Source organism: Elephantulus edwardii, unplaced genomic scaffold (genome assembly GCF_000299155.1).
Source record: "Elephantulus edwardii isolate Elephantulus edwardi_28Jun2011 unplaced genomic scaffold, EleEdw1.0 scaffold00024, whole genome shotgun sequence".
Taxonomy (NCBI): Eukaryota; Metazoa; Chordata; class Mammalia; order Macroscelidea; family Macroscelididae; genus Elephantulus; species Elephantulus edwardii.
In genome coordinates, this window is record NW_006399774.1 from 18,022,735 (window position 1) to 18,036,353 (window position 13,619).

Here is a 13,619-nt window from a genome sequence, read left to right on the forward strand (position 1 = left end):
TCTTCCTTCAGTCCTGATGCCACATTTTTCCTCTGGTCCAGTTTCTTGACTTCGTTGCTAACTGGTTGAAGGGATAGGTGTGGAAGGCTCCAGCTCTGATCTTCAACTGTGCAGTGGTCTCTGTACAGGTTCCACATGAGCATGGTGTTGTGGAATTCCTGTGCTTCCCAGGTTCATCTGTACTGTCCCCGCGTACCGCTGAATGCACACCTGTGGTAGGTTCTCCGCAGGCTTCTGTTAGCTAGCTGATGAAAATAGATGCATTTGAGGTGGAATGAGCATGGAATCCAGGAGCCCTTAAAGCATCTAGAGTATCTAGGGTGTCTGGACAATTCCTTCAGAGGAGAGGACGCCTACGTGGCCATAAGGGCCAGTCTAGGACATTCTGATTTCATAACGCAGTGACAGGAGCCACATGTCCTCCTGTCGTTTGGGAACACAGACCAGGGATTTCAGCATGAAGGACTAATAGCAAGAATTAGTCAGCCAGGTTTGAGACCTGAAAACTGAGAAAGCACACAGATGTGGGATCAGATTGAGAGATTCCGAGGGCTGCAGTCAGGCCAGGAGACTGAAGAGGTCAAGTGCAGTTAGACGCTGGCAGCTTCAACAGAGCACTTTGCTGAGCTGAGACTTGAGGAGGTCATAGTGACCTTGAATGAAGTGACCTTAGACCGCTAAGGCGGCCAGAGAAAACTGTCCCTGGCTTCTCCCTGCCCCCGCTTGAGTCAGGCAGGAGTCACAGTTCACGGGGACGGCTGTCTCATGGCACTTGTCACTTTCTACCCTTTAGGTTCTGAGGGTCGACTGTGCCTGAACTGGGCCTGTCCCTGCCATCACCTTCGAGGAGCACTAGGGCCCCTTGCGCCTTCTTCGGTGAATTTTGCTGATTAAGATTTATTCCATAGCGCTTGACTGTTTGGTCAGTGGTAAAGGATAAACAATCAACTTTCTTCTCCAAGAGCTTACTTCTGATAACACTAGTGAAGAGTGTGCTTCCTTTAAAAAGAAGTCCTCTAACCCAGGCTCCGGATGACACAGTACAGAAAACGTGCCAGGCAAGGGCCAGCCCTTGCTTTTTCCATGATGGTTGTATGTGACCACATCTAGATAGGAAACATTTCAGTATTTTCAGAGAAGAAGAACACATGAAGGGTTTGGGACTTGAGAGTATTAAAAATGATGAGATGAGCAGTCTATTTTAGGGGGTATTTGGTAAGACCATTTTGTGTGCATTGTTGGAAGGCAGGTACCATTAACAGCCTCACAGATGTTTTGGTAATAAATCAGTTCCTACCAAATAAGGCCATCAGTGAGGAACAGAAAGGGTGAGGTCGGAACACTTAAGACTGGCTGACATTGGAGTGTGCCCATTGTGGAAGTCCAGTTATTAATAGTGCTTTTTGAAACTTGCCTGGCTCGGGGACTGGGCCACATGGGAGCTGCAGACACGGAGCAGTAGGTTGGCAGCGCACAGATTAGAGCCTGCGGGGTTTGGCTGTAACCTGCGGAAGCACACTGCCACATCAGCCCCCTCGGAGCGCTTGGTGGGTCTGAACCATTGATCTTTTCATTGGCAGCCAGACACCAATCACTGCGCCACCAGGGCACCTTTGAAGATGCTAGCACTTGCTCATCTCTGTTTATTTAGGAAGGAAAGGATGTTGATGCAAGAAAGAAGAAATTACATGTTGTCATTTGAATTCTGTTGTCATTCACATTGTTCCTTAGATTATTAAGCATAAGATTCTCTTAGTCAAACTCCACCGTCAAATCTTGCATATTTAAAATCCCAGGTTAGGTTAGATTTTTTGTTTTTAATTGTACCTTGGAATATTTAGCAGAATTATAAATATTGAAGAGGCTGTATTTAGTTAGACTTTGATCTTATTCCATCTTAGGTGTGTTTCTGCATACAGCAGAACTGAGACCCGTTCCATGTCTGTGTTTTTAATTCCATGTCATTGGTCATGTTCTTCACGTTCAGTCACCAGGTTCAGTGATCTTGCCGCACCATGCTTTGCACTTGCTTTCCTGTGGGTAATTGTAGTAGAGCGTAGGTAGGGAGGTGCTGCTGGTGAACGCTCTCTTCTAACGACACTCGGGTTCCATTCAGAGATGACGTTGGAGGCGGCTTGTGGTCGGTTAGATTGATGCAGAGCAGGAGTTTAAAGCCCTGGAAGAATTCTTGACTCTGCGCCTCATCCTGAGTCCTTTGGATCAAGATGTCACCAAGTCCTTGTGCCTTAGTGGTAGCTGGCTGCTGCCCATTCCAGGGTACCGTGGCGATGGAGACAGTCCTTCATGGGCAAGTGTGCCCTGCAGAGCACTTCCCTGTCCAGGTCCAGAATACTGACCTTCCTCCACTGCCCGAGGCAGAGGCCTTTGTCTTGACTTGTCCTCATCACACCTAGGGAGTAGAGCAGGAATTTCAGGAATGATGCCAGGCCAGCTGATGGACAGTAATGTTGCTGTCATGACTACAGTCATGACCCCAGACCTTGGAACCATGAGGTATTTGGTTACGCCCAAGCAGGAGCAAAAACCGCAGCTCTTTTTTTGAGGGGTAGGACAGACTTGCCAGTACTACTATCAAATGATACATAAATCATTTCTACATCTGCCGTTTCCCTTTTGTCTGCTGTACAACTCAGTGACAGTGGACACATCTGTGAGATTGTGTTAGCACTGCCACCTGTCCCTCACCCTAGACCCTTGTCCAACTACTTCTCTGGATTGAAAGCGAGGCTCTTGGGGGCGTTTCTGTAAACTGCTGCAGTTCACCTGAAGTTTTTTTCAAATAGAGATGCAGTTGTTTGAGCACATCTGGAGTGTTGGCGCAGTGTGGCCATGCGTCACTGGCAGAATGTGCCAATCAGGGGTCAGGACCAAAGTCACGTGGCACGTGCTGTAAAGACTGTGTGTGGGTAGAACTCCGTGTCTGAACTCCCTCGAGGCTCACGGTGGTTCTGTTTTCTGTCTGTAGGCAGAAGGAGAAGACAGCCTTAAGAAGATGCAGCTGATGGAGCTCGCGATTCTCAACGGCACTTATCGAGATGCCAACATTAAATCACGTAAGAGTCCATGAGGCCCAGCGTCTCCCTGGGCTCAGCTGTTTTGTCTCCAGACTTCTCTCCCTTTGCCAGCACAGCATGGGAAGGGTTAAGCCACTCTGAGGAGTTGAATTGTCTGCCCTAATAACAGAGCTCACGCCATTGCATTTGCTGTACGCCCGCATGTCGAGCTCTGGCTTTGTCATTTTTATTCTTTCGATGAAATTTCAACCTCTTAAGTGTTAGAGTTTCAGGAAATTTCATATTCTGCTATCTGCAAAAGATGTAAAGCTTCCAGTTTAGTCTTTTACATTTATGCAAAAGATGGGAGATTTTGGAAGCCTTTCTTGAGAGCTCATTTGGAGTGTGCAGCCATTGCCGCTTCCCCGCGAGCAGCTGCCTTCTGCCCACGTGTCCCCGTGTCCCCGTGGGGCTTTTCCAGGTCCATCGCACACACCAGAGCACAGAGAAGAGATCCCACACGCACAAGTCAGAGTGACGTGTGCACAGAACTGGGGAAACCATGCTCTTCCTGGTCACTTAAAATCAAATGATGTAGAATTGGTACTTTGACCATGTAAAGTATGTGCGTATCATTTATATAAACGTACTAACATTATACTCAGTGAGGCTTTAAAGATAGACTTTTCCAGTGTGGGCCAACTTTCTAAAAGAGTTGATGGGCATTTACTTATTCCTGGGAGTTGAGCATACCCTCAGGAGTTGTGCGTTTGGAGGGGACCACATCCGTTGTTTCCTATAAAGATGTTTGTTGTTGTGTGTACCGTGGAGTCCTCACGGACTCTGGTGGGTTGTCAGAGGCCGTGTTGCCCATCTTTGTTCTGCAGAGCAGCGCGTGGATGGAATTGCATGCCTTGGCATTGGCCGCTCAGCTTCTAACTCCTCGGTCTCCAGAGCTCCCCTCTAAGCAGTAGTTCTGAGCATGCAGGACACTGAGCGCTGGCTCACAGAGTGCAGGGAAAGCAGTTCTTCCTTGGAAGCCAAGGCTGCTCTTCTGGGGTCTGCCAGAACTGAGCTTCTGTGGACTCTGTCCCAGAGGACACTCACTGTCTTTCCGTGCGAGTGTTTCCTTGTACTTTATGCCTGCCCCTCAGGCCTCCCAGACGTGGGTGAGCCACGTGTGTACCTGGATGCAGCCTGGGGGTGCGATGGAATTCATGCCCCACAGGGACGTTTTGGTTTTGCATGTTGGCTCGATGGCGTGGGGAGAGGGAGGCGTGCGCATCTGGTTGGTGTGCTTTGCGTCTGGTGTGACGAGCGCATGTACTAATGGTTTCCTTTTGTTTTTCTTCCTTCCTGCTTTTCCCTCCCTCTTTCCTCCTGCCCTCTCATGCTCCCGTGTTTTACACCACTGTCTCTGCACTTCCTTCTAAATCTCTTTGCTTACTCTAGCAGCCCTTGCCTTTTCTCTTGCAGCGACAGCCCAGGCTGCTCCAAGGATTATCACTGGGCCTGCGCCTGTGCTCCCACCAGCTGCCCTGCGCACCCCGACGCCAGCTGGCCCGACCATAATGCCTTTGATCAGACAAATACAGACCGCTGTCATGCCAAACGGAACTCCTCATCCAACTGCTGCAATAGTTCCTCCAGGACCCGAAGCTGGTTTAATTTACACGCCCTATGAATACCCCTACACGTTGGCACCAGCTACTTCAATTCTTGAGTATCCTATTGAACCTAGTGGTGTATTAGGTAAGTTATTCTCCCTCCACAGTAACAAGACAGCCCTTGGTAATTGCTTCCCCAGACATTGACATGAGCATGTCCATATCAGAGGCTGCCCCTGAGGAAAGGCTGAAGACTAGGTTTGATCTGACTCTTAAAGAGTCACGTTGTTCAGACGCATTTGGCCATGTCCTGGTTGATTTTCCCAGTGAGCAGTGCTGAGGTCACGATGGGCTTACATCAGCCCATCCTCTTCACCCCAGAAACCTAACCCAAGCCCCTTGCTGCCCAGTCCGTTCTGACTCCCAACAGTTCTGTTGGAGCAAGTAGAGTCATCCCTGCACTCTGAGTCTGCAGGGAATAGACCACCCTGCCCTCCCACGGAAGCACTGACCTCACACCGTGCCACCAGGGCTGCTTCCCTGCAGCGCCACCACCTGAAGTTAGTGAGAGTCTCTCTCCAAGATTTACTTAGCTGTTGTCTGCATTCGTGAAACTGACCTTGAAGTTTCTTTACATTGAAGGCTCTTCCTCTTTGAAACCCTGGTGGACAGCCCTAGGAGGCCCCTAGGCGTCAGGAGCAGAGTGAGGACTGGTGAGGCCGGCCGCCAGTGTAGGTGAAAGTGCAGGTGGCCCGAGGAATACTAGGGTTGCCGTGCGTGAGCCGATTGGTGTGATGGAAGACGTTACCAATGCCTTTTCTTTATAGAGTGGATTGACATGCCAGTCATGCCCGATATTTCAGCCCATTGACTTGCTGGAGGAAGGACTAGAAGGCAGAGCCGTTAGCACGACCAGGCCGTGGGCGCACTGCCACACCCTCTGCCTCACCACACAGAATCCGAATCATTTCCCCCGAATTGTATATGACCTTGGTGCTGCGTGCATGCTGTTTACTTTAGGACTTGGAACATCCCCCCCAGCATTAATAACTGATTTATAAAAGTTGGAAAGTCTTTAATGAACCTGGACACTAAGCTATAAATGCAAAGATCCATTGTCAAATTCAATAAAGCCACGATGCTCTGTATGTTATCTGTGTGTGCATGCACCCAGGTGCCTCTTGTCTTAGGAACAAATACATTTGATTGTACGTGTTTGCCTTTCATCACTAAATCATTGTGTAAAAGTGACTGCAGGGCGCAGCCCACCACAGAACTGTCTACGAGACGCTTATTTCTGTTGCACGTTCTCGAAGCATTTAAAAAAAAAATAACCTGTAACTCATAACCTTGATGAGCGTGTCCTATTAATCCTCTGTCCTGTGACCCGCATGCCCCCCACCCCCAGCACTCCTGCACCCATCTGCTGCTGAGGAGTTTGTGGCCTGGGCTGCCCTGTCCTGCAGGGTGTGACCCTTCCCGGCAAGACCTCCCTGGTCTGGCCACGGGCATCTCTGCTTGTCTGTGATCCTGTAACCCTGGAGAGGGGTGGGGCCGTTTACTGCTTAGCGACAGTGCAGACACTGCAGCAAAATGGCTCCTTTTAAGCCAGTGTGGTTTGTGTTTCACTGGTAAATTTTTACCTCTAAAAGCTTAATTCTTGAACTGACCAAGTCAAAAGCACAATGTGCAAATATCTGATTGGCCTTCGTTTGGTTAATAGTGATGAGCACTAAGTAGGGGAGAGATGATTTGATTTTCATTCTCACTTTGCCACCTAAGCAGTAAAGCATGACATTGACCTCCCAGAGAACTGAGGCAATGACCTTGAACAGCTCCATGCAGTAAGTTTGCACACAGATAACATGCATGTTCTCTATCAATTCTCATGTGGAATTTGATTCAAGTAAGCAGTGCCCTTCAAAACAGATGCAGACATGTGTGTTGGGGTAGTGAGGAGACTGGCGAGCATCAAGTCTTCACTGATGACTAATTTTTAATTCCCTTCCTTTTATCTTTAGGTATGGCTTTCCCAACGAAAGGCTAAGAATTCAAGAACGGTCTTAACTGAACCCTCATCAGATCTGAATTTAACAAATGCTTAGTCTCAGCAAGCTCCGGGGATAAAGCCTAACCTAGCAGTCAGTGACTTACTTGCACTTTTTGCACATAGATATAAAGGAACATGACCTTATTAATTTGGTTTTGTCTGTGAAATGCCACAGTAGCTGTCCTTGATGAAGGAGTGTACAGTAGTGTGCTGACTGCTAAGGGTACTCTACGTTTGCTTTACTAATCACCTAATTCATTGCAGTTCATGCCCATTGACTCGGAGTTTAAAAACACAAGCTATAGGCTTTGAGAATTGCTTTTAAACTTTTGTAAGTGATAAACTCTGGAAGTAGTCTTAAGGTTAGCAAATAATTGTCAGCATTCAACACGGCATTATTTAAGGAGCCTGCTCACGAGAGACACTTCAGTGAATAAGTGACTAGTAAAGCTGAGTGGGCGGAGTGGAGGGCACCACGTTCTGGAGTTGGGATCGTGGCTGAACGATGGCGTAGGTTAAGGCCAGGATGGTGCAAACGAATGCAATATTAATAGATGCACATAATACGCGACAGATTATGGTTAATTTTAAAACTACTGTGCCTTAACGTGTTTCCTAAAACCAACTTTTGTAGTAAATGAACATTTGAAATCCATTTTGATAAACCTGCTGTTAATGTTTTTTGTTTTGTTCTGTTTTCTCCCTTGTGAATGTTTCTAACTTTGTCTTGGTAATTGCAATTTAACTAGGTGCGGTGGCTACTAAAGTTCGAAGGCACGATATGCGCGTCCATCCTTACCAAAGGATTGTGACCGCAGACCGAGGTCAGTTTAGTTCTGCAGTTCTTGTTTGTAAGACATGCCTTGGGTGTCCATAAGGTTTGCAAAACCACATGGGGGGGAATGCAATAATTTGCTTACCTGCACATCATTTCTTTTCTCCTTAAATGTGTCTGTTACAATTGAAAGATTCAAGTGTGGGTTTTTATTTTTCAATTTTTTTTCTTTGCTCCCTTCGTATTTTAACTTAATTAAATTCTGTGTTAGTATGTACCAAGATTTATTCCTACTAAAACATAAATCAGTCAGTTTGGGGAGCTGCTAAATTTTGATATTAATTATTTTTCAGTAATTTTCTGTTCAAATTTACCTTTGAATTATTCTAAAGTTTGAGGTTGACATTGCAAAATGAACTGAACGGATGGTGCTTTAATGAGCGAAGTGGAGGGACATATGCCTCCTGTGTCCTTTTGGGAGAACTAAAGGTCTGGTTTCCACTCCTTAATCCCGCTGCACATGCAGTCGAGGGCTCAGCCAAGGTCAGCAAAGGAAGGACTGTGAAGCCAGCTCTGTTAGTGGGAATTTTAAAAAATTACAGATGTGAAAGTCAGTTCCCTTACAGTCTTACATTCTCTTGCCAAAATGGATCCTTTGATTTTTGTCATTTGCTGCTAAACTCTCTTTATGTGAAGGTAAAAATCTCTTGGAAGTTTGGTGGTGGAGCTATTTGTAGATCTCTCTGGGCTAACCTGTGGCTGGAAAATGAGTCTTCATTTTTCTCTTTTTTACCATTTATAATCTGTCCTATATAAACACCCGTGGACCCTTCTTTAAATTATTATGGGTTTTTTTTTGTTTTGTTTTTGTTTTTTTTTTTTAGGAGTGATGTTTTCGGTTTATTGACATTGACTTGCTTTCTAAGTTTGGTTCTAGGCCCCTTCTTTATTTCCCCCCTTTTAAATTGCAAGATAGGAGTCCCAAGCAAGATAGTAAAATGTTTTTATTTTAAAAAGTCTATTCTAGAGCACATTTGACTTAGCACATTGATGAATGAACTTCCCTTACTAGTGACAGGGGTCGGTGGTAGGGTTGAACACACCACGCAAGTGTACCGCCTTCTCTGGACTTAGAAAGGCTTGTCTGCTTCACAGTAGAACCTTACAGTTGATCATGAGCATGTGACACAGCAGCTGTCGTCTGCATGCCACTGGCCTGGCCCTCACAGCTAGGGGACGGCACCTCCAGCCCACGCGCCCTGCCAGCTCATGTGCCCCGCGGCCTTAGATCCTGGGAGACCAGGCCTGAGCGCACCCTTACCCGTAGTGACCATAGTGAACAGAAGAAACCTCAGACTCTGTGGGCAGCCAGGAAGTCAGCTGCTCCTCATTGGAATTGGGCACGTCTGCGTGCCTGCCTTCAGCCATCACGCTCTCTGGGCTTGAACTGGAGGATTTTGTGAGTCGTTCGCAGCTTCATTTGTACTGTTACTAGAAAACAGTTATAAAGGACTGTTTTGGAGTAGCTTTTACGGTGCTCCTCTCCCCCGGTAAGGCCCCACATGCACTTGCCCTTCAGGTGATCGCTCACGATTTCACTTTTACACAGTAATGACTGGCCTGCTCAGTACCCCGTGCCTTGAAATCACTGCAGAGAGTGGAGGAAGGAAATTCCTGTATTTGGAAAAGACCACACATTCCCATCCCGTACTTAGCTCCCTGTATTTATGTGTTCTGGTGGTCCTATCACTGTTTTTTTATTCAGAATGCAATGTCAGCAAACCGAAATGGAAATTTGTTTTGTTTCCTTTTCTAAGCAACTGGCTACATGTACTGCTGTAAGGGGTACTGTGTGCATTCCCTGGGTCTAAGGGGACGTCTGCAGTCCTTCCCTTAAATTATTTTATGATACTACTGTGTTCTTTATTTTTGAGGGTTCTTTTTGTTGTTGATATTTTGAAGAAAAGATTGATGCACGCATTCTTTCACTGCAAGGAGACAGCTCGTGAACATCCAACTATATAATTTTCTGTGAGCGTGGTTGGCAAACACCTCACTCTTTGCTAAAACTAAATGCATCTCTGCACATACTTTAAAACTGAATTGGAAGGCCGTGTAAGACCACCTGACTTCAGCTCTCAGGAGCTGCGTGTGGTTTTGCACGACTGACACACCTGTGCGCACACAGACCGTTGGCTGTGAGAGTCGGCTCTTCAGAGAGTACATTCTGCGTGTGAGGCCATGTGTGCACACCAGTTGTTTTGTCTAAAGACTACACACACAATTGGAATAACAGTTCTCCAAAAACCATCCTTGACAGAATTCGTATAAGCAGTGTAATAACACCATGTTCACAGTCATGTAAGGAAAATGCTTGACAGCTCTGTTTCTGGCGTACTTTCATAGGGGCCTAGGGACACCGTGCTCGATATTTATTTGCCTCTGATTTTGGAACAGCAGTTTTTATTTTGAAGAAAATTCCACTAGTTTTTAAGACATTCAGGGAAGTTAAGGTCACATTGAAGATTTTTGGGTAGGGTTTCTAGAATCCCCAGAAGGCTCTCCTGAAGAGGCCCCACTGTCCTTGTGAAGGCCCATCAGTCCATGGCAGAGCCCTCTGCATTCTGCGCCCGGGAGCTTTGCCGTGTCGAGCGGCACACAGCCTGACTTTGCACTGACCGTCTTTTCCCCTTCTTCTCCTCTGCCTTAGTCACAGTGGCAAGTACAAAAATTCATCAAACCTCAGACTAGAGTAGAAATAATTAAGCTGTTGAATGAGTCTTAAAAATCATACTACTGTTAAGTGGACCAAGTTTGGTGAAGCAGAATGTGACAGGTTGGTTAAGGAAGGAACAACTCAAGGACTTGGGGATGGAAACTTTTCCACTTGAGAACTACTTTGTTTTACTGTAATTTTTTTTTTTTGTTCTATTTGTTATTTTGCAAAAGAAAATAGTATTTACAGGTGGCTTCTTTTAAAATATAAAATTATAAAGCAGGAATGTATATGAAGTGTCAGATTTTATTGTATTTGCAGAGTATTAGCTTTGAAATTGAATAAAGAAAGCTGTTTGTAGTTTCAAATTGCCTTATTGGTATCAATTAGAAATTTCTTCTATTTTTTGATGTACTTAGAGCTTTTTGAGTATAGACTTTTAAATGGCAGGATTTTACAGTGTTTACATGCAAGTGCATTTTATAAGTGTTCTATATGTGTAAAATAGTATTTTCAACTGGAAAATGCTGGCTGGAGCGGAAGGCCTGGCTCTTTCTGGTTCCCATGACGTCTCTACTGTTAGATGCCAGTTTAGTACTGCTTTGTATCATGAGGCCAAGAATCCCCATGTTGTTTGTAAATAGAATAATTGAAAAAAAGCAATAAACGTTTATTGAACAAAAGAAACCTCGTTTGGGCCAGAGTTTGTGTTGAACGAGAGTGCTCCTAGAAGTGGACATTTCTCTGGTTCCTTTCTGCTCGTCAGTTATTGGTAGTCTCTCCCGTTGGTAGACGCTTCGATGCTTGCCTCTGAGAGGGCCTCATAACTGCACTGACTGGCCACGCTCCGGAGCCCGGGCCTCGGGGCCCTTCCCGTCCCTCCATTGACTGCTACTAACTATTAGTTGTTAGCGTATTTATTTCTATTTTTCCTGTTAACCGGATGTTTGGGTTTGTTTTTTTCTCCATTTGTATTTGTTTTTGGTGGGGTAGTGGGCTCTCCTTCATTGTTCAAATCATGATATGCTGTTGTCATGATTTTCATTGTATTCTGTAGATGGTGTCAGATCAATTTGTCAGAATTAAACATGCTTTTTTTTTTTTAATTAGTTGTGATTAGTTTTTCATGTTGTCATTAAGCCGTCACTAGCTGAAACTAATCTCTTCTCTATCTTTTCTTTCTTTTTTGTTTTGTTTTTTTTTTGTTTCTAACCACCCAGCCGCCACCGGCAACTAACCTATGACCTTCTGACCTCTGAACTCTTCACCCAATGATGACCTGACCATGCCTGCCTGCTGATCAGTTAACTGGTAATCGCCTTTGCTTGCCTGTCGTCATGCAGCGAGCTGAGGCACTTGTCCGTTCGTCTCACCATCTAACCAAACAAAAGACAAAGAAATTGTTGTCCTTCAACTCAGCTTTTTTTTTTTTCTCTCCCCCTCCCCCCCTTTTTTTTTTTTCTCCTTTCTTCTTTTTTTCCTGTTTGGGTGAAAGTGGTTCTAGAACCTGCACTGAATAGTAGTAAAGCAATAAGGCCCGATTCATCCCACCACACTGGCCATCTCCACACCCCACCCTAGCGAACGGGGGAGGCCTCCCTCGGCAGGGGAGACAGATGGTCCCAAACTACTCAGTGACAGAGGCAGTTACTGTGAGAGACTTCCGGAACCTTCCTCCTCGGAGCGAGTCCCAGCTCTCTGAATGTACTGTGGTGATGCGTCACGCATGCACCTTTGGTCAGGGATGTCATTGGGGAAGCGGTGTCAAAAGTATTCACAACGGGATGCGCTCTTAGTCACTACAGTGCCCTCAGGGCTAGACGGTGCAGCCTTTTTTCTATTGCCTGCCAAAATTTGAAGTATTAGAAGAAGTGTGCCATGAGAGAGACAGTCACGGGGATTTTAACAAGTAATGCAAAGAACAAAACTGCAACACTATTTTTAAAGAGAAAAAAAAAAGAAGTAAATCTCTGAGTTAAAATTACTGAAACTTTTGTTTTACACCTCCTTAAAAAAAAAAAGTTGTATGAGAACAAGGTCCGTGCATAATGTGTCACATTACTGGGCAAACTGTTCAAATCTCTTTTGGAAACCTCCCTGTATAGAAAAAAAAATCATTAAGGATGTAAAAGCCATGCTTGCCTATTTGCTGTGTACATGTAATGAAATTGTAGATAAAGTGTAGTGCATTGAAGCAAATGAACAACAGTAGATACTTTTACTATACAAGGGTGCTGGTGCAGAAAACAAATATATATATTTTTGGAAATGTAGCATTTTATACTTTCAAGTGTTATAAAAAAAGAAAAAAAGAAAAAAGAACAAAGAAACCCTTTATTTCATTAAATGATTTTTTCTGGTGGTTGTCAAGAAACAAAAGACCAAAAGAGCCTTTTTGTCTTTCTTTTTTTATTTTTTAAGTATTGGAATAAGTCTAAAGAAAAGAAAGTGCCTTATTTTTCTCCATGGTCATTTAGTCCCGTGTCCAGCCGGGCGGTCCCCGCGGACGCCGCAGTGCACGTCGCTCAGTCCCCAGGTGTGAGGAGAGGGCGGCGGGCACGAGTTGATGGTTCGGCTCGGACAGTTGTCGGCCACGTCACCTTGATGCAAATTTGCCAAATCTGCTACTGTGAACAAAATTTGATAACTTTTTCTAATGCCTGAAGAGTCCGTTTTAAAGTCTCACCTTGCACACTCCTCACAGATTTTTGTTGTCATCCTTCATTGTGAGCCCAGAGGATGCGGAGGTCAGACTGCAGAGCCATGCTGAGCGAACGAGCGTTTTTCTGTCACTCAGAAAAGCAGGGGGGTCTTGGATCTTTTTTTCTCCCTTATTAATTGGTGGTAATAGCATGTACTGACTAATCTTTTCACATGAAGGAATCTTTATGATTCTCATTCTGAAAGAATGTTGACCCAAATTCAATCGAACTTCTTTGTTCTGTACCAGATCACTCCCCCAAAGTCCACCTCCTTGGTAGTTTTGTCCACTTGCCCCTGCCCCCTTTCCCTGCTTTCTTAACTTTCCAAAACGTGTGGAGAACTTAGCATCAGTATGACTATAAGGATCACCTGCGTGGCGGGCAGGCCTCCATCCTCGTGAAGGTGGGGTGCTTGGTGGTGCAGGGGAAGCAGTTGGTGATGGCTACCACCCACTGTCCCACACCTAAGTCACTGATCCTTACCTGCTCAGTACCAGACGTGGCAAATCTCAAGTGACAGGGGCTTCCCAGCTCATCAGCTCGGTCCCTCTGACATCCCCTCACAGCTTCCAAGTCCAAGGTCAGCAGTACGCTCACCGGGCACCTCCGCACGTGGTGGCCTCTGCCGTCGCCTCGTCTCTCTTGGAAACCGTCTTGAGGTTCTTTACTATGCAATAGACATTCATGGTGGTGTAGTCTGCTGGCTTTGGGAAACGTGCCACTGCTTCGTCTTCCTGTTACACAGACAGCTGTTC

General features: G+C 45.6%; 1 protein-coding gene across 1 annotated transcript in view; it reads left to right on the forward strand.

Moving 5' to 3' along the window:
• The window catches only part of QKI (QKI, KH domain containing, RNA binding), a 107,724-nt gene extending 96,325 nt beyond the window's left edge, over positions 1-11,399 (forward strand). Inside the window, exons 4-7 of the mRNA XM_006882825.1 lie at positions 2,987-3,074; positions 4,491-4,766; positions 7,421-7,495; positions 11,383-11,399. Coding sequence (XP_006882887.1) covers positions 2,987-3,074; positions 4,491-4,766; positions 7,421-7,495; positions 11,383-11,399 — 456 coding nt within the window. The remainder of the gene's footprint in view (positions 1-2,986; positions 3,075-4,490; positions 4,767-7,420; positions 7,496-11,382) is intronic.
• The last annotated feature ends 2,220 nt before the right edge of the window (positions 11,400-13,619 follow it).